The following is a 21,404-nucleotide window of genomic DNA, read 5'->3' as shown; positions in this document are numbered from 1 at the left end:
TGCCACTTGCAAAACATGAGTAGGCTGTCAGTTCCTTCTGGCCTCTGTCTGCCATGAAAATACACTGAGGTAACAATCACAGCTCATCCTACTCTTACTCTTTTTCAGCCCTGCTTGGGACTTGTAAATCCCCCCCTCCTGTGCCCTTTGTCATTTCCTTTTTGCTGCAGGCTCCCCTCCCTTTTCCTTTGTAGAGGGAGCATCAAGTCAGATAGTCAGCTTTGCATAGCTCTGTATGTCTTCTACACATTAAAGAGAGAGAGAGAGAGAGATGTTTTAAAAAAACCAGAAACAAAAGAACACTCTCTCTTAGATTGCTTTGCAACCTTAGCATAGTGTTGTATTTAGCCCATTTCTACATCGGACCGGTAAACCTCTTTGAAATAGAACTGGATTAGGATTGCTCTTGTCACATACTGGCCAAAACATGCAAAAATGACCAGTACTATTCTTATTGCTAGGTTGAATGACACACACTGTATATTGCACATATGATACCCAGACTGGTAATTAGAATAGAATAGAATAGAATAGAATAGAATAGAATAGAATAGAATAGAATAGAATAGAATAGAATAGAATAGAATAGAATTTTTATTGGCCAGGTGTGATTGGACACACAAGGAATTTGTCTTGGTGCATATACTCTCAGTGTACATAAAAGAAAAGATACCTTCATCAAGGTACAACATTTACAACACAAATGATGGTCATAGGGTACAATTTAATACTTAATGATATAACACTTAATGATAAGCATAGGGTACAAATAAGCAATCAGGAACAATCAATATCAATATAAATCATAAGGATTACCAGCAACAAAGTTACAGTCATACAGTCATAAGTGGAAAGAGATTGGTGATGGGAATGATGAGAAGATTAATAGTAGTGCAGATTTAGTAAATAGTTTGACAGTGTTGAGGGGATTATTTGTTTAGCAGAGTGATGGCCTTCGGGAAAAAACTGTTCTTGTGTCTAATTGTTCTGGTGTGCAGTGCTCTATAGTGTCGTTTTGAGGGTAGGAGTTGAAACAGTCCAGGATGTGAGGGATCTGTAAATATTTATATGTAATATTTATATATAAATATATATATATATTTGTAGGTCTTTGGTTGTTCGGGTTTTCTCCGGTGTAAAATTGGAAGTGTCTTGGCGACGTTTCGATGAAGTCTCATTCGTCATCTTCAGGCTTCAGCTTCATGCTTGTGGGAGCAATGTGTGATCGCAGCTGTTTCTTCCTTTTAACTGCTAGTGGGGGGTTGAACTGATTGGGTGGGAGCTTGGCTGTGCTCTGATTCGATGGGTTTTTTTTTGTGCTCTGATTGGCTGGGGGTGTGTCCTGTTTGGGTGGGGGCTTGATTGTGCTCAGATTAGTCTGAGTTGCAGGGGGATATTTACTAAATATAAATATTCAGTCAAACTATTTAGTAAATAGTTTGACTGAATAAAACTATTCAGTGCCAGTAAAACTAAATAGTTTTACTGGCACTGAACAATTAATAGGCTTCCCCCAATTAATTTTGCTTGCCAGAAGTCAGCCGGGAAGGTTGCAAATCATGATCACATGGCAGCAAGACACTGCAACGGTCATAAATGCAAGCTAGTTGCCAGGTACCCAATTGTAATCATGTTGTAACTTAAGGACAAGTCATACACCACTTTCTGAGGCTTCATAACTTTGAACTGTCATTAAATGAACAATTATACCATGTTTTCCCCAAAATAAGACATCCCCGATAATAAGCCCAATTGGGCTTTTGAGCGCATGTGCTAAAATAAGCCCCCCTGAAAATATTTAAATGCATGCACAGCCGGTCCCCGCCATTTCCTCTGGTTAGGGTTAGAGAGACAGAGCTGGAAATCAGGTAAGACAGCAAAAGAACCCCTGTCTTGTTCCATGCGCTCCAAAATAATAAGACCTCCCTAAAAATAAGGCCAAGGGCTTATTTCGGGGTTCAAAAAATTATACGACAGGGTCTTATTTTCAGGGAAGCACGGTAATTGTGGACTACCTATAATGATGTAATATGATCAATGAACACAACTTAAAAAGTTACAACAAACAGATCATCAAATGCCTAGGTAAATAATTGACTAAATTCTGGCTTGTAGCATACAGTAACCATTCACTTGAGTCCCTATTGCAATATTGCTCTACCACAGTAATTATATCAGTTGGATAAAAGTTGATAGAAAGGTATAATTTTGGTAGGCAGTATGGAGTGCTGTGATTATGGATAGAGTTGTTTACCTGCAGTAAATTCTAAAGTCACTTGAAAATATTTTCAACTGAATTCAGTGGGATGTGTTTCTAAATGAATGTCTTTGTGATCCATATTTTTAAGAGGAATGTTGATATATAAGAGCTCTTCAGTTCCTACTCTGCATTTTATACAAATACATGACTCAAAGCTATACAATTTGTAAACATACACTAATTTCATAAAATATCCTGTTTATACATAGAATTGATTTATTTCCTTCAACAGTAGATCACTGGCTATTATTGAAAAACCTAAAGTTAAAATAAACACAATTCCAAATATAACTCATTTTAAAGACGGGCAACCAATACATTTGATAAATAATACATTTGATAAATAATAATAAAGTTGACTTTCAGAAGGCAAACACTGAGGATAGGACTTCAGAATCGCAGCCAGAGATTCCCATGTTGATTCCTAGATAAACAGATATTTGGACCATATTAAAAAAAAAAAAGAAATATAAAATAACTGTTGCCTTGTAGATTTATGAGCCTTGTCAATTTCTCGGATTATTCTTCCCACTAAAGTGAGGCATAGTTTATTATTTTTATTTATTTATTTATTTATTAAACTTTTATACCGCCCTTCTCCCGAAGGACTCAGGGCGGTGTACAGCCTTCATTTAAAACAATTAATATACATATTAAAATAACAATTAAAAAGCTTATTCAATAAAAGGCCGAAATTAAAACCGTCAAATTGACCATATAAAATATCCAGTAAAATTATAATTTAAAATTTAAAATTTAGAATTTAAAAATCAGGCCAGTCCCGCTTGAATAAATAGATAAGTTTTCAGTTCCCGGCGAAAGGTCCGAAGGTCAGGCAAATGGCGTAAACTGGGGGGAAGTTCGTTCCAGAGGGTAGGTGCTCCCACAGAGAAGGACCTTCCCCTGGGGGCCGCCAGCCGACACTGCTTGGCGGACGGCACCCTGAGAAGACCCTCTCTGTGAGAGCGTACGGGTCGGTGGGAGGCATGTGGAAACAGCAGGCGGTCCCGTAAGTACCCGGGCCCTAAGCCATGGAGCGCTTTGAAGGTGGTAACCAAAACCTTGAAGCGCACCCGGAAGACCACAGGTAGCCAGTGCAGACTGCGCAGGAGTGGTGTTACCCGGGAGCAACATGGTGCTCCCTCAATCACCCGCGCAGCTCTATTCTGGACTAACTGAAGTCTCCGAGTACACTTCAGGGGTAGCCCCATGTAGAGAGCATTGCAATAATCCAGTCGAGAAGTGACGAGAGCATGAGTGACCGTGCATAAGGCATCCCGGTCGAGAAAGGGGCGCAACTGGCGGACCAGGCGAACCTGCTCTGCAAAACGGAGTCAGTCTTTTTCTATTATAGTAGGCAGAAACCAAAGTAATAGCCCATAAATGGACAATGCTCAGATGACCTCAAGGAGGATTAAAAGAGGAAGAGGAGTCTAGAAATGCTTCTTGCTGCTCTTCCTTTGTGTCTCATCCTAGCCAAAGGTGATAGCTAAACGTAAGACTGTAGAATGTCACTACCACTTAGGACTTGCCTTTCACACACCAGAAAATGTCAGTAGAACATTTTTAAAACAGCTCTAATTACATCATTGACGAATTGTTTGGTGACAGTAAACATAACTGTAAAAAGAGATATAGGTAGTCCTCGACTTACAACCACAATTGAGCCCAACGTTTTTGTTGCTAAGCAAGACATTTGTTAAGTGAGTTTTGCCCCATTTTATGACCTTTCTTGCCACAGTTGTTAAGTGAATCAATGCAGTTCTTAAATTAGTAACACGGTTGTTTAAGTGAATCTGGCTTGGTTGTTTAAGTGAATCCCAGTGACTTTGCTTGTCAGAAGGTGTCAAAAGGTGATCTCATCACCCCGGGATACTGCAACGGTCATAAATACCAAGCATCTGAATTTTGATCATGTGACCAGGGGATGCTGCAATTGTCGTAGGTATGAAAAATGGTCATGTCACATTTTTCAGAGCTGTCGTAACTTCAAACGGTCCCTAAATGAACTGTTGTAAGTCAAGAACTACCTGTAGTGAAGCAAGCTTAAATGCTGAGCTTCTTCATAGGAGTTCGGTTTAATGAATTTACTTTTTTACATGTTAAACCTTTCTGTTTGCTTGATCCCAGTTGGAAGGGGCTATTTGGACTACTGAGTCCAGTCTTCCACTTCATTGAGGGGATGTCAGCTGCAGCATTTCCGGCAATCCAATTTGTGCTTTTATACTTTCAGCAAAGGGAGAATGCATTCATTTCTTATCCTATTTTTTATTTATCTGTTTTCTGCCCAATCTGTTCTGCTTACGGAAGTTGTTAATAGCTTACAGCAATACAAGTAGTCCTTGACTCACAACCATAACTGAGCTTGCAATTGCGGTTATATAAAGTGAGTCTCCACATGACCATTCCTGATTTTATGTCCTTTTTTGCCATGGTCATTAAGTGAACCCATTGTTTGCTATGGGGCATCAGAAATAGTTTCTAGAAAAAAATATAAATTGCGAGCACGTGACTGTGGGATGCTGCAAATGGCCATAAATGTGGACCAGTTGCTGAGTGCCCAAAAAGGTCATTTGTCCGGTGGGGCAAATATTAGAACTTTGAATCTGGGAGATAGGTAAATTTTGGGGGATCTGTTATAACTTTGACAGGTTTCTATGTAACTTGTTCATTAGTTGAAAACTACCTGTAAAATAAATGCCAGGGGAAAAAGGTAGTACAATGAACATAAAATTAAAATCAGTGTAATTAAAATCAGTTCCATTATGGAATTTAACTTACTAATAGGAAGATTTTCTTAGCATTCCTGAAATTGAATATCATTACTATGTATTCTTTACATATAACTGTAAAACAGAATTTGACCATTTTTTCTGATCCCTCCAAAACCACAGATATTTGAAAAGTACTGTCATTTCCTTTTTAATTCACTAAGTATAGTTATTTTTACCCATAAGAATTAGTTTCTGGTCTGTTTATCATCTTCGTTGGCTCCCTCTATGCTTGTTTCAATTTCTCTGAATGCTTCTTAAAGTATAATATCCAGAACAGGACATAATATATTATCCATATTTCTCTGAAAATAAGACCAGGTCTTACGTTCTTTTGGGCCCCAAAATAAGCACTAGGGCTTATTTTCAGAGGGTGTCTTTTTCCCCCCATGTACGGGAGGCCCATTTCTTCTGCTTGCTTGTGGTGGGGCAGGAGGCCGTACGGCATGCCAGTGCTGCCATCACCACAAGGCTGAGGGGATGCAAGGCCTTGCACCAGCTTACATTTAGGCCACCACAGCCAGGCCACCTACACCAGGACAACTGCCTCACCTCGCAGTGGCGGCTCCAGCAGTCCCATCCAGCAGGATCCTGCATGGTCCCCGGCCCACTTCTGCTTGCTCATGGCCGCAATGGAACAGGAGGCTGAGTGACACACCAATGCTGCGGCCATGAGACGGAGTGGTGGTGGAGCTGCCCCATGCGCCCCACACCATCTTACCTTAGGCCCCCCGCAGCCAGACCATTCACTCCCCGACACCTCTCTTGCGGCTGTGGTACTAACACACACCGCTCAGCCTCCTGCTCTGTTGCGACCATGAGCAAACAGAAGAAGTGGGCCGGTGATCATGGCTCCTACTGCATATAGGTGTTGCTGCCGTGAGGCAATTTTCAAGGCGTGGATGGCCTGGCTGCAAGGGCTCTGAGGTAAGCCGGTATGGGGCGTGTGGGGCACCACCTCAGCTCGTGGCTGCAACACCATGAGAAACCAGATGGAATGGGTGGGTGGGTGGCTACGCAGGCTCTTAAGTAGGGCTTATTTTGGGGGTAGGGTTTATATTAGGCGCATGCATAAAAACATGCTAGGGCTTATTTTCAGGGAAACATAGTTTAAAACCCATAGTTAGGATTATGTTGATAGTACATAATTTATTTTATTCTTGGGAGAAAGTTCATCCATGACATATGCTTTGTGATTTTCGACTTGTGATCAAATATAATTTAAAATTTCTTTTCACATGTATTCTCTCCAGCTAGAAATTAAATGATCATTTCAGACAAGACACTTTATTAAAGCATAATCTTCCATAAGATCTTTGACTAAAATGCAGGGGTGAAATGCAAAATTTGTTACTACTGGTTCTGTGGGCATGGCTTGGTGGGGGCGTACTGTGACTGGGTGGACATGGCCAACTTTTTTTTTTTTACTTTTAAAAGCATTTTTTCTACAACCTCTTCAGCTGAAGAGGTTGTAAAAATACTTTTAAAGGGTTCTGGCGATCAGGCAACTCACCTGAGGTTGTCAGAACCCTTTAAAAGCATTTTTTTCTACAAAAAATGCTTTTAAGCTGGGCCAGGGGGGCGGCAGGGATTTTTGCTACCGGTTCTCCGAACCACTTGCCGCCATTGCTACCGGATCGGATGATACAGTCCGAACGAGGACCATTTCACCCCTGATAAAATGGTTAATCTGAAAAAGTGCTACCAAACTACTACTGATTTTTGCCTTTTGCTCTATTATTTCAGTTCACTTCTTTAACTTACCAATATAATGTTGAATTTTCTGTCTTCCAAGAACTGTTTCTCAGCTTTGGCAACTTTATGGTCCCCCAAGACTCTCTTGGAGATCTGCAAGATCAAAATAGTTTGCCAGCCTATGTTGAAAAATAATACAATATTTAAATCACTTCAAACAATCGTAAGAAGAAGTTGCAGCAAATGCATCAATTTTAATTTTTAATATGGCAAATATCAATAAATACAATTCATGGAAAAAAAATATTTTTTATAGGTAGAAAGTGTCCCGAGAGGGGGAAAATGTTTAAGAAACACTGTTCTACAACATTATCTATCCCACCTAAATTTGTATCATCTACAAATATGATAAGCATTTCTTCCATCTCTTGTTCGTATTGTTAATAACTATCTGGCTCCTACAGTTCATATATTATATTCCAGTCTGGTGAAAAACTGTTAACAAATACTTTTTATCCAACCCTTATATTTCAGAACAGAAAATCATGGGTTACTGTAATGGGTAAAAAGAATAACCTTTAGGAAGAAGAGAAAGAAATGCAACATAACAAGAGTTAGATAAAAAAAAAATCTGAGTCCCATACAGAATGTAATTTGAATCAACATCTCAAGCAAGGATCTCCCTAATTTGCAAGAAGATAAGATGGGGTGCGGGGGAGAGAAGAACATCTCAGCATGCAAGATTCTGTTACTATAACCTTATAATAAAAGTAGTATTACCTGGTATGTTTTTGGTTTCCAAATTTGGTCTACCTTGGAAGGCGGACATGTACTTTGTCAAATATCAAGAAATAGCGTGTCCATAGCATTTTCATTACCTCTATTGGAATCATAAATAAACAATTAAGATTTAGTCTGACAAGGCTGGCCTTGAAAAAGTATGTAGTTCCCCAGTTCTCATTCCCTCCCTGTTCAAGATATGAACATTTGCCTTTTTCCAAGTCATCTGGTTTTTCTCCTGTTCTGCAAAATTTCTCAAAGAGAATACCTAAAGATTCTGCCAAACTATCTGTAACCTAAGTGCAAACCATCCAATCCTGCATATTTAAACTCATTCAAGGTCAATAGATACTTCCTGATATTTCTAATCGTGCTTGAATTGGAATTCTGCCTTCCCAAATGCAGAGTCTCTTCATAGAGAGGCTGAACCAAAATAGAAGGAGGCTTCTCAGATTCAAGAAGGCAACTCGTGAAACACATGGAACAAATTCATTAGAATGCCACCTCGTATTGTTACATCCCAGCATATAATTAATTTAAAAATCCCTTGTGATGTGCTCTATTTCAACAGCCAGTCTGTCAAACAACTGTGCTCTTGAAAAACTATTCTCAGATTTAGTGAGTGCATATTGAAAGGTTCAGGAAATCACATGGTAGTATCTCCTTAAGCATCCCTTTTTGAAAGGGTACTTGTGGAAATTTCCTAGTATAAAGTTTATTTCTGCTCTGTGCTAGGCCAGGAACTTAACCTATTTCACTGAAAGCCAGAGCCTGAATCAATATCCATTGTGCCTCAGAATGGGCAGAGGGTAGAAACTAAAAGGAGAGCAGCTACTATTGTTTCCCTTTGAATCACAGGTGTGACTTACTTCTCCAACAACACTTACCGCTAATGAATAGTTACAGTACTAATTGGTACTTATATACTGCAGTTTGAGACCGATTTACATGTCAAGCCTCAAAGCTGAGTCAGCGTACCTATATTTTAAAAACATTTTTGTTTCTTTTCCTTAGTTTGTATATAATCTGATGAAGAGCTTTGCAAAAATGAAAGCTTGTGCATCCTTTCTTTTGACTGATCCTCATTAAATTGGTTTGGAAAGTTATCATTCACAGAAAAGGCAGAATCAGATGCCTTATATTTTTGTGGAGGCGCTGTTCTTTGCATAGAAGCTTGTGATCTGGGAAACTCCTTCACAGTCGCACAAAAAAAAAAAGAGTGAGTTATTTGGCAATACTCATTACAAGCATGGAAATCAGAAGACAAGGTTTACTTGGGATATTTAGGGTATTAACCTTTAATTATATAAAAGACTAACATGGCACCCAACCACGAGAATGTTGAATCAGGCCTTCTGTGATTCGTCCATATAATCTTCTGTTGGATACATCATTCCCACCAATCAAATTGTTTCTTTAATGGTGCAAAATAGAGGAGCCATTCCTATATTCTATCTCTATTCTGCTGCCATTATGTACATTAAAAAGATGAAACCTAACCAAAGACCACTGCATTTGGGATTGTTGATGCTACTTCTCACTCTATTATTATACATACAGAATTAGATTTTTGCTGATGTTTAATAAATATCAAGCTATATTTATGGTACCTTTTGGGAGTGGTATGTGATCTGGATGTGGGGAATGATTGGGAGTGTGATGGGCAAACTAAACTGGAAATTATCTATAGCAATCTTCGAACACATGTAAGGACCAGTAATAATCAACAATGTCTAACAAAAATGGGTATTTTGTTCTATATGAAAAGTGTGTTTTTCAGAAAAGTTTAAAATGTAATACCTGGAAATTTGGACATAACTTTACTGCTGAACTTAGGCATAAATAGTAAAGATGAATAGAGCATATTTTTTAAAAAATAAATAAATAGGGTTACTAAACAAGAACATCCATTTTCTCCAATTTGTTTATCTTATTATAGAAATATGGAATATTAAAGAAGCTTCATAGTTTTCATTTTAAAAATTTAGAATAGAATAGAATAGAATAGAATTTTTTATAGGCCAAGTATGATTGGACACACAAGGAATTTGTCTTGGTGCATATCCTCTCAGTGTACATAAAAGAAAAGTTCATCAAGAATTCTAAGGTACAACACTTAATGATAGTCACAGGGTACAAATAAGCAATCAGGAACCAATCAATATAAATCATAAGAATACAAGCAACAAAGTTACAGTCATACAGTCATAAGTGGAAGGAAATGGGTGATGGGAACGATGAGAAGATTAATAGTAGTGTAGATTTAGTAAATAGTTTGAGAGTGTTGAAGGAATTATTTGTTTAGCAGAGTGATGGCGTTCGGGAAGAAACTGTTCTTGTGTCTAGTTATTCTGGTATGCAGTGCTCCGTAGCGTTGTTCTGAGGGTAGGAGTTGAAACAGTTTATGTCCAGGATGTGAGGGGTCTGTAAAGATTTTCACAGCCCTCTTTTTGACTCGTGCAGTATACAGGTCCTCAATGGAAGGCAGGTTGGTAGCAATTGTTTTTTCTGCAGTTCGAATTATCCTCTGAAGTCTGTGTCTGTCTTGTTGGGTTGCAGAACCAAACCAGACAGTTATAGAGGTGCAGATGACAGACTCAATAATTCCTGGATCAGCAGCTCCTTGGGCAGTTTGAGCTTCCCAAGTTGGCGCAGAAAGAACATTCTTTGTTATGATTTTTTGATGACGTTTTTGATGTTAGCTGTCCATTTTAGATCTTGTAATATGGTAGAACCTAGAAATGTGAAGGTCTCTACTGTTGATACTGTGTTGTCTAGTATTGTAAGAGGTAGAAGTATGGAACGGTTTCTCCTAAAATCTACCACCATTTCTGCGGTTTTGAGTGTGTTCAGTTCCAGATTGTTCAGATATGACAATTCCATTTTCCATCCAATAATGGAAAACTAAAGTACATAATCCATCATTCAGGGACATTCACAGAAAATACTAGTAGCAAAATTAACAATTCAACAAAATGTTTTGAAGAATCCTTTACTTAACAATTGGTCAACTCGTATTTAGCCTCCCTTGTTTAATTATGGCAATAAGTTACCTCTGCTATGGAGAATTTAATGCTACAGATGAATTTTTATATGCTATCATGCTCTATGCTTTTTAAAAAAATATGGATTTTTGCTCACTTTATTTATGTTTTTTTAATTGTGATCGTGTCATATATACACATATTTACACGCATACAAGAACACGGAGAGAGAGACACACACATATAAATGCTATATTAGAATTTTTAAAGGCAATTCTGTGCTACAAAGGCTAACATAGATCAGTCCAGCTGCATTTAGCATGCAGAGGTGGAATTACTGAATTAAACCTCCAAGGCTAATATACGGAGTAAGAATAAACATTGCCACATCAAATATAAGCAATAAACTAGCTTAAAGATTATGGTTTGCATGTATTTTCTTGCCTGTCTTTTCACTAATTCAATGCACATTAGCAATATTTTGACTCTACTGTGTTTTTGTTTCTTGCTGTCTTTTTTTGAAGATATAAAACTGGTTTCATGCTTTCTGCACGAGCCATTATTTGCACAGGTTTCTCAGATTTATATGCACATAGTTTTTCCACAATAGTCTTACAGTACTAATGTCCTTTCCTGGCAGCTATTACACAAACATTTATACTAATCTCATAACATTTGAAGAATAACTATTGATTTTGGGCGAAGAAACTCTACAAAGCCATAATTTTCAGGCCTATCCAGTTTGTAATGGGTAAATAAAAAACTCACAAGTCCACTGAAAAAGTTCAACTCTCATCATACCAGCTTCATAATATTTATACCAATTTCTGCTCATGTTTACCTTAAATCCATCAACAAACTTGTAAATTTCCCACAGTAGGTTGAATAGCTACTCACAAATCATATAAGGGGACTCTAGCAAAAGAAATTCCGAGTGTGAGCTAGGTTATTTATAATTCATAAATTTTATTTATTATTATATTCTGCACTCTGACATATTTGGATTATATAGCAAAAAATTCTGGAGGCTGCAATCCTCACATTCTCTAACATCTAAATATTAAAAAGAAATTGATTGTTTTTTTAAAAATAGGTGACATGAATACATACAGTCTTCCCTTTTAAAGACTGCTTATTTGTTTCACTTGAGATAGAGAAAAAGACAGAGATAAAGACATGCAAGTTCAATTATTTATTTAAAATAAAGCTTGCGACTCTCCCCATGCAGATGATTGATGAAATAAAAGTTCAAGCCTATTGATTACAATAAAATACAAATTAGCATAGCTGTCTTAAAATCCACAGATGTAACTGAGATTTACAAATGTTCTAGAAGAATACCATAATTATTTTTAAATGGTCAAAACGACTAATTTCAAACTTACCTAGATCACGCTAATGTTTTTTCTTTTCTTTCTAGGGGCGTGCCTTATTTCTAAATTTCCACATTCTGTTGCAAGCTTGGAAAAGAATTGTGTAACTCTAAACAATGAGTAACATAGCTTTTATTATCTAGCTGTGTTTTAAATTGTCATTGTCATGATAGTTTTGCAAATGTGGATTTCATAACTGATTTCAGTATTTCAAATGAAATTTTCTCCTAATAAATTAGTGGACCTTACACAATCTATAAGATAATTAATAAACGTATGTTCACAAATGTACAATTCTTTTGTTGTGGTATAAAACCTGCAATTGGTTCAGATTTCCCATATGAGATAATTTGAAATAAGTCAATGGAAGAAGCACTAAGGAGACAGGAGAGGATTATCAAAATATAAAATGGACACGTATATTTAAATAATACATTTTAATATGCATTTATCACAAATATTATTATTTCAATTTTGTCTCTTCTTCTCTTTCAGATCTACCCTCTACTGCAACGACACAAACTTTGCAACATTATAAAGACAACGAAAGGTGAGCATTTCCCATAAGCCAGTCTGTCACAAACAGTTGATTTGTTAAATTAAATAGCAATGGTACTTAGGTTTATATACTGATCCATAGTGCTTTGCAGCACTCTCTAAGCAGTTTATAGTGTCAGCCTATTGCCCCCAATGATTTGGGTCTTCATTTTATCATGAATGGAAGGCTGAGTCATTCTTGAGCCAGTCAGATCGAACTCCTGGCTGTGGGCAGAGTTAGCCTGCAATGCTGCATTCTAACCACTGTGCCACCTTGACTCTTAAATTAAATACTTATTAAATATGCACGTTTAAAATCACACATATTTTTCCAAAAACATATTTTGAGGGCACAGAGAGGCACCTTCAGGAGAAGAGATGTGGATTGTGTTATACTTGAGAATGAAGGCAAATACATGTGTCCAAGGTTAATTTTACAGGATCCAAACTGGGTCAGTCACCAGAATAAGAGTTTTAATCTTCCAAGCTTTTGGTTCCTGACAAGTGCCCTAAAGGATGGGCTCCCTTGTAAGTCCGAAAGCTCAAAAAACTAAATGTCTGGTCCCGATCACCAACCCAGATTGGATCCTGTGTTATACTTTTTTAAGCTGTTGGGTTCAAATTCTGAGCATTTACATGTAGAACCATGATAGGATAGATTTACTGCTTCTAAATGCATTTCATCAGAAAGATTTATATTCCAAATATCTCTAGAAACTCGAGCAATCTATTTCTTTATCCTGTGAATGAGTTGTAAAAATCAAAATGATTAGATTAAGGACAGGATTTTAAACCATTGTCCCTAAATAAGAATATGATTTAGGTATTTTGATCAGCTATTTGATTTTTTTTTACCCAAGGCTGCAAGCAATCGGGTAGTAGTTGAATAGTAGTCTATAGTGCTGCCTACCACTTAAATTGCAGAAAATTTAGCATAGAGTATGATTTTGAAACATTTTTGAAAACAATAAAATACATCTTCACAGGAAACAATGGAAGCACAACTTTGTTCTTACCCATTGAAAAACAGTTTTTTTTAAAAAAATGTTATCAGGCACTTAGCTAACAGGCATATCAGAAAAGAGGACTAGCCTCTTCAACATACTATTTGATTAACACATTTTTCAACTTGAAGTTACATAAGCCAGAGCGCCATAGATTATGTTTCCTTCTATTTTCTATAGGCATTATCATCCCACCTTTTTCAAGAGATGAAATCATACCTGTGGTATATTTTGGATTTTTTTTAGCCTTATGGGAAGTAAGGACAGAAAAAGCAACCATGTTTTGTTCTGTTTTTACTGCTTTTCAACTACAGGAATAGGGGTGAAATCTACTTACCTTCCTTACCAGTTTGGAAGTTTACGTTCTCTGTGAGCGCCACATGCACGCACAGACCTGCGCATGCACAAAACCTTCTGCTCATGCACAGAAGGTAAAAAACCCCGGGCAGGCTACCGAATCGCTGAACCAGCGGCCACGATCGCTACCGGATCACGCGATCCGGTCCGAACTGGGAGCATTTCACCCCTGTACAGGAATAATAATAAAATCAGAGCTGAGAACATGAAGAGTGCAGGCACATTCTTAACAAACCACTCCAAGCAATCTTAAATATCATGACGGAGCTTAGCATGATTGATTGGTTTTTCTTAAAGTTTGTTATATTTAGAATCTATCTCCAAATCCATAAATTAAAGATTCCTGTTTCTTCCCTTATTTTTCACAGTATTCGTGTTTCACATATTACTACTAGAAAGACTATTGCCAAACTGTTCCAGCTTTGCTGTTACCGAAATAACCTTATCCTCCATAATCTTATCTAAATTTTTGTTGCATTCCTCCTTAATCTCCTATTTGCATTTTTAGTACATGCACATATTTATCTGTTCCAACTTCTTCTTTTCTTCAATCTCATTTGCTCTATCAGATCATGATTATTCTTTAGAGCATTCCTGTTCTACCTATAGTTTCCTGTCATTTCTCTTAAAAGAGCTCTCATTTCCGTTTTCTGGTTATATTCCTCTGGTTATTAACATCTTTGATTTACATATCTTTTCTTATTCTTTCTTGCTTGAAGATAAAAGCCTGTTTCCAGTCATTGTGCATGCCTCTATCTCATTGCCCAAGCCTTTCATCCTCACTCAGGTTATCATGAAAGCTTGTTGTGAAAGCCACTTGGATCTTTTCCATAACATTGGGAATATTTTCTGTTCCCTTGCTTTTCACAATACAGTTCCTTCTTGAAGGCATTTGACTTCATTCAATCCCGCAAAGTTTCAATTTTTTTTATCCCCCATGGTATGTTACTCTTGGTTTCAGCATATTTTTCTTTCTTATGCTTCTAATATTTTAAAATGAGTTATTTACAATAAATTCTGTTAAGAACAACATTTTTTAAGAATTGTCTTTTAATTTTAAAGGGCTGTAGTGTTGCAAAATGTAAGGACTTCTGATTTAGAATATTCAGTTATTTCCTTTTTTCTATTGTTATATAATTGGAATGCATTTTTGTATATTTCTAGTAATTTTTTGTTGCTTTTTTTTTAGAAAGGGCCTCTCTTTGCTTCTATTTATTATGAGAAGAGCCACTTATATTTTTGTATGTATTAGAATAACTATTACTTAGTGTGTGTCCTTATGAAATATATGAAATGCAGAATAGGAAGTTAATTTGAATCCTTGATTGAAATCTGCTTTCACAGCTTAAAATCCATTTGTTTTTTGAGATAGTGATTATTTAACTGGTTACTAATAACAATGCTAGATTTCAATGGGTGGCTTCTAACTGATAATTTAATTATGGTTTGATTTTGTTAAATTGTTTTGCCCTAAAATTGGAAACTAGCCACTAAAAGCAAATTTGGACAGGAACAAAACATGTCAATAAGGTTTGAAACTACAGTTTTAATACTAAGATTACGATTTCAATACTTATATTTAATCTTCACTTACAACCTGAGCTTTCTGCAACTGTATGTTAATGTGTATACACACACACCACACAGGTACCAGGACAATCAACCCAACTCATTAAACTCCCTGCGTGAAGTATTACTTGAAACAGAATTTACCACATTATACAAATAGGAAGTTAGGCCAGTATTTGAACTAATCACCTGGATGAATCAAAAGATTTGTAGGCATTTATTTAAACAGTTTTGGCTTTGACCTTTAAAACCTCAAATAGAAACATATTTCAACTTTGTGTTTCAAAGGCTAATAAATGTTAAGGTCCTTTTTAGCATAGATGTTTAAATGGAATGTCCTTAAGTTTGACCACTGAAGATAAGAATTCTATTCCCTGATAGAACAAGAAACACGAAACCAAAATAGTAAATGTATTAAGATAGTTGTGTTTGGCAATTGTGTCTAAGGAGCCAAGTTAGAAAAAAGGCTGGTTAGCTCATACTTAGATTATTTTTTTATCTTGCTTAATGAAGAAAAGCTATTTCACAGAGGTAATCAGCCCAGAACTATTAAAAGTACCATTCATCGTTTCTGCAATAGAAATTGAATGTATTATAGAGAGTAAATACTAAGCTTTTTTTTTTCTTTTACAGGGTTGGGAGAGAAAACAACACCGCATTCTAGCTTTCTCAGTCATCTTAAAGAAACATACAATACATAAAAACAACTCAGCTTCCAAAATTTTGTTCATGAGACAGAATCCGTGGTAGTTATATGAATGTTTTTATAAATGATACTGCAATCAATAATGTAGCATAGATTTATACCAACACAAAAGAATTGGTTGGAGAAAAAGATTTTGTACATCTAGAGTATTTTGACACCCCTCCTTTTTTTTTTTTTTTTTTTGGACAAAAGAAGACAAAGTCTTCTCTTTCCACATATAGTCAAAAGATGCCAGCCAAAACACCCATCTACTTGAAAGCTGACAATAATAAGAAAGGAAAGAAATTCAAGTTGAGGGACATTTTGTCTCCGGATATGATCAGTCCACCCTTGGGTGACTTCCGCCACACAATTCACATTGGCAAAGAAGGACAACATGATGTGTTTGGAGACATCTCTTTTCTGAAAGGAAATTATGAGCTTCTACCTGGAAATGAGGGAGAAACAGCAGCCAGCCAATATGAAGGATGCAATGAATTCCTAAGGGCAAACAGCACTTCTGACTCAGTGTTTATTGAAACTCCTTCTCCCGTCCTTAAAAATGCCATATCGCTTCCTGCCATCGGTGGTTCTCAAGCCCTTATGTTGCCCTTGTTGTCACCAGTGACATTTAATTCAAAGCGGGACTCGTTGGGACCCCTGAGGAATCCCAGGCATAGTTGCGAGCCCGTAATGGAAGAAAAGTTGCAGGAGAAGAGCAAACACTTGGAGAATGGGAAAATATACAAAGATGACATCACATGGAAACAGAAAGCGCCAGCATCGTATTATACTAATGGAACAGGCAGTCATTCAACTAGCCATTCAGAACAATACACCAAATGGCAAACAGAGGAATTCCTTGACAACCCTCATCTGTCATGTGATCAAACCAAGATGCAGCCTAAATCAGACGACCCTCTGTCAGACCTGGCAGAACCCCTCCTTTCTTTGCAGCTTGACCTCGGACCCTCACTTTTGGATGAAGTACTCAGTGTAATGGACAAAAACAAATCATAGAACTTGCTGCTTTGTGCCCTCTCAGTTTTCTTCAAATAAATATATTTGAAATGTGCAGACACCATTCATCCAATATCAAGCAATTAAAGTTGCAATCTAATGCATTGGTGATTTTTTTGCAGTAGTCTCACAGTGTTTTTGCTTATTCATATAAAAAGGTGTCAAACCTCAAGTGATTTGAATGAGCAAAATTAAGTAAATATTTAAATCTCAGCTATTGAGAATAAATGGAAAAGAAATAGGCTTACCTTTGGATGGATTGTGCTCTTTTGTGTGTATATAAAGAAATTGGTTCTTTTTGCAATTGACATGTTTTCTAAAAACAAATGACTTTAAACTATTTTTTTACATATTTTTTAGCATGGCAAATGTTTTCAAATAAGTACATATTTTAATGACACAATTTTCAGCTGTATTAAAATGTTTCATTAAAACAAGAGATGTCAATGTAAAATTTGAACTTATTCTGAAAATCAGAAAGTGTTTGATTCTCAAATATTCCATGTATGCCAGGCAGAAGTTTTATGAAATAAAAATAATTAATTCAAAATTATTTGTAACTCCCCAGAATGATGCAATTCTTTTTACTAGTACTACTATAACTATTGTTGTTATTATATTAGCAATGTTTTTTTCATTCTGGCTGCACTGTTATTGTTTAGTGTTAATGTATAGTTTTAAGCTGAAATGGGAATGGCTTTTTCTGTTCAACTATTAAGAATGTGTAGCCAATACAAACTGGTGCCACTGAAGTTAAGGGCGATTCCTGTGCAAGTTCTTACGCCAATACATTTTCAGTACTAGACAATCTGAAGAAATAAAGTGAAGTTAAAGCTGCATTATTTTATGAGCTGAAATCTATTTCTATGCACATTACACTTTTAACAACTTCTACAAACAGAAACTCTTGTGATTGCACCAGAGAACTGTTGTTTCTTTCCTTTTTATTTTTTTTGAGAATCTGAGTATAAACTGTATATTTGTGTGCATTCACATAAAATCCATATTTTGATCTTTTAACTTTGTCCTCTTGATTATTAATATTGACAAATGTTTAAAATTTTGTGATGGATTCTTTTACATTTTAGAAGGAAGCGCCAACTAGTTACAATGCTCAGAAGAGGTTGTGCTAGAGCAATTGGTATTCAGGGACTATTGTGATGGCCCTGAGTTGCATAGATACTTTGTGCAATACAATAAAGAATAAATATGTAAAATCGTGTTTGCGACTGCTTTATAATTATGAAAGAATTGACTATTTCATAATGTGACCAAGTATCATTTAACATATGGTATTTCCATTACATAGTTCTAACTATGTAGTTCTCTACTACATACTAGTAGTAGCACTGTTTAGCAATTGCTATGACTTTAACCAGGTTAAGTATGATATATGAACAGAATGGATCTCTGTGTCATGAACTGTGTAAACTAGTGTTATAATTAAAATAGTATTTTCATTTTTATTGCAGTTCAGGTTTTCCTACTCTTGAGTTTTTCAATTAGTGAATGGAGCTCTTGTGTCACTCTGTTATATCGACTATACTATACATAGATTTGTGTACATGTGGAAGTGGATGTCTAAACATGGTTCTGTTATTGAACTGCATGAGTTCTCTCTTCTAGGGATTAATGCTCACATACTTGAAGTTATTAAAGTAGGAGCATACATACATCATTTCTTTAAAATCTGATATAAAGTTATCTGTTTTCATTTTTTATCTTCACAAAGCTAGATTTTCATTCCATTTTAAAAAGATAGGATAGCCTATTTTCCCATAACATTTGTTACCTCTGCAGTGTTAGTCATTAAGATTTTGCCAGAGTTGGAACGATTAAGGAATTCTACCTAATGAGATTTCTGATGCATGTGATACATGAAGGCAATTATATTGGGCATTAAATCAAGAACAGTAGTGGAGCTTTTGCATTGCATAATTGTCCATAATAATCCAAAATCTGGTGCCTTGCAGATGTGAATAGCTTTCCCCATAATTCCCAGCCTCCAAGTAGGCTTCTAAAACTAAATCTCACAACAGGCTTCCTACCCCAATCCGATGGGGCAGAACATTACTTTAACAAGATATGTTGCACCTGGTGTACTGTATATATAGTTTGTTCTTATAATTAGTGACTTCATACAATACATTTAGCTGGATCGATTAAAAGAGGTAGCAGATTTATTTACTGCACATGCTAAGTATGGTTGATCTTGACTTTTTTGTTTTAGAATCTTGAGTGAATCACGTCCACTTGGTTAGGTTACTCAACAAATGCAGAAAATCAGTTGTCAGGTTTAAGTGTTTTGCATATAACCTTTAGGTTCACCTAGCACAGGGCTATCAAACTCCCGGCCACGGACCAGATGCGTCACGTGCTGGCCACACCCACACCCAGTTTAGCGAAGTGGGAGAAAGTCCCAATACATCACGTGAGGACATGAGTTTAACACCCCTGACCTAGCAGGATAAGCTGCAGAAAAGCTAACATTCTGAAAGTAACAAATGCAGTGTATTGTATTACTGTACAGCAAGTGCTATAACTTTAACCAGGTTAACCATGTTGTATGAATGGACTTGATTTCCAAGGAGAAGAAAGCAAAGCCCAAACAAAAGACATGAACTCAATAAATGTGAACTTTCTACCTTTCTGTCAAGTCAGCAAATACATACTAGAAGTATGTTGGAGGATTGGGGGAGGGGGTCTGTGGGAATGGTTTCATCTTTGGCAGGGCCAGATAGTCTTTCAGAGTAGCTATAATGGATTCAGAAAGTACAGTTTTCCAGGACCTGCACTGACCAGAAGTCTGATGTTTTTGGCTGCACTGCAAGTTTGAGGCAATCTGTTATGTTGCCTTTAAGAAAATGCTATTCTTTGGAAAGGAATCTCTCGCTAGAGAAATATATCAGGTGATCTTGCAATTAAGATAATACCTTTCAGTGTTTTGTATTTGATTATTTCCCTTGCCACTTTACTGGATAGAAAAGACTATTTGAACAAAATAGCAACTGCTTCTACTTGAGCTCATCAAATGAGAATGCTGATGTTGTGAGAACTTGACTGTTTTCACAGCAGTAAACCACTCAGGAGACACTGCATGCACAAAAGAAAGAAGGCTGGTTTGAACTACATGGCAAAGCAAGCATTCTCATATGGCTTCTTTTCTAATGCGGGTTTTGAAGTTTCCTGGTATGAAATAAGGAGTGTGATCTCAGATATTTTTGCAGTGTTATAACCAGTAGTGGGTTTCAAAACCTGTCGCTATCGGTTCACTTGTGGGCGTGTGCGCGTGTGTGACATTTCTGCGCATGTACTGAAGCGTTTGGGCAGGTGGGCGGAGCCTCCCACTACCACCGCTACCTGTTCGCCCGATCTTGGGCGAACCTGTAGCAACCCACCACTGGTTATAACCCATTGATATCATCCCAAACAATTCAATATATGCTTAAATGCATTTCATTGGAACCGGTGATACTTTAATTTTCACCAATTCTATCTTCTTTTGCTTTTAACTTCAGGGTAAAATAGATTTGGAGTTGGTATCAAAGAAGTATTTAATAGGTTTCTTGGGAATAATAATATTTGCCAGAGAAAGATACACCTTTATTAGGACAAATCACCACACTATAAAATTAGGAACAAGATCCAAAGTTCTGCAGAAAACTCAGCAATGAATCAAGTGTTGTATCTATCACATGGGTGTCAAACTCTCTGGGTCACATTTAGTGGTGGGATTCAAGTAATTTAACAACGGTTCTCTGCCCTAATGATTTTTTCCAACAACCAGTTTGCCAAAATGCTCAGAAAGTTAATTGGTTCTCCCAAAGTGGTGTGAACTGGCTAAGTCCACCACTGATCACATTGCTGTCACGTGACATATCGCGATATTTTTTCCCTTCACAAGAGCTGGGGTGGCCGTGGCCTGCATGTGACGCATCCCGCCCCCGGGCTGCCAGTTTAACACCCTTGCTCTAGCATATGGTGGGCTGTACTATTTCAGTATAAGAAATTGTAATTGCTAATTAGGAATTCAGAGAGTTATAGTACCAATGGAGAAATAAATAATAGCAGGCAATTGTTTTAAATACAACTGTGGACTGTAAATTGGAATTTAACTTACCTTCTTTAGCATTCTGGAAGTATTTGAGATCTGGTACTAAACTTGGTCCTGAGGCTCAGATTGCATTGGATGTTCCTGATGCTTTGTCCATCTTGAAATTAATAAATAACCAGCCCTATATGGGGTGCTGAACAAATCTTTCCACGGTTTAAGTAGAAAGGCGATGAACCCGGATTATACATTCCTCATTGCAGTGGAATTCTATTTTAATCTAATTATCATTGGACCTATATTATTCATTGGACAATT

The 21,404-nt window shown here is 36.8% G+C and overlaps 1 protein-coding gene and 1 long non-coding RNA gene across 4 annotated transcripts in view; one reads left to right on the top strand and one right to left on the bottom strand.

Moving 5' to 3' along the window:
* The window catches only part of CDC42EP3 (CDC42 effector protein 3), a 45,104-nt gene extending 26,858 nt beyond the window's left edge, over positions 1-18,246 (top strand). For all 3 annotated transcript variants that reach the window (XM_058164329.1, XM_058164337.1, XM_058164345.1), the window contains exons 2-3: positions 12,359-12,413; positions 15,964-18,246. In XM_058164329.1, the coding sequence (XP_058020312.1) occupies positions 16,265-17,035 (771 nt within the window). In that variant the 5' untranslated portion in view covers positions 12,359-12,413; positions 15,964-16,264 and the 3' untranslated portion in view covers positions 17,036-18,246. The remainder of the gene's footprint in view (positions 1-12,358; positions 12,414-15,963) is intronic.
* On the bottom strand, positions 601-8,023 carry LOC131188795 (uncharacterized). Its single transcript, XR_009152841.1, has 3 exons — positions 7,507-8,023; positions 6,796-6,905; positions 601-2,684 (listed from the first exon to the last, which is right to left on the bottom strand). It is a non-coding gene; the product is annotated as an uncharacterized LOC131188795 (long non-coding RNA).
* Positions 18,247-21,404: the final 3,158 nt, after the last annotated feature.

This window comes from Ahaetulla prasina, chromosome 1, assembly GCF_028640845.1.
Source record: "Ahaetulla prasina isolate Xishuangbanna chromosome 1, ASM2864084v1, whole genome shotgun sequence".
Taxonomy (NCBI): Eukaryota; Metazoa; Chordata; class Lepidosauria; order Squamata; family Colubridae; genus Ahaetulla; species Ahaetulla prasina.
Note: the sequence above shows the minus strand (reverse complement) of the source record. Positions and strands in the feature narration are given on the sequence as shown.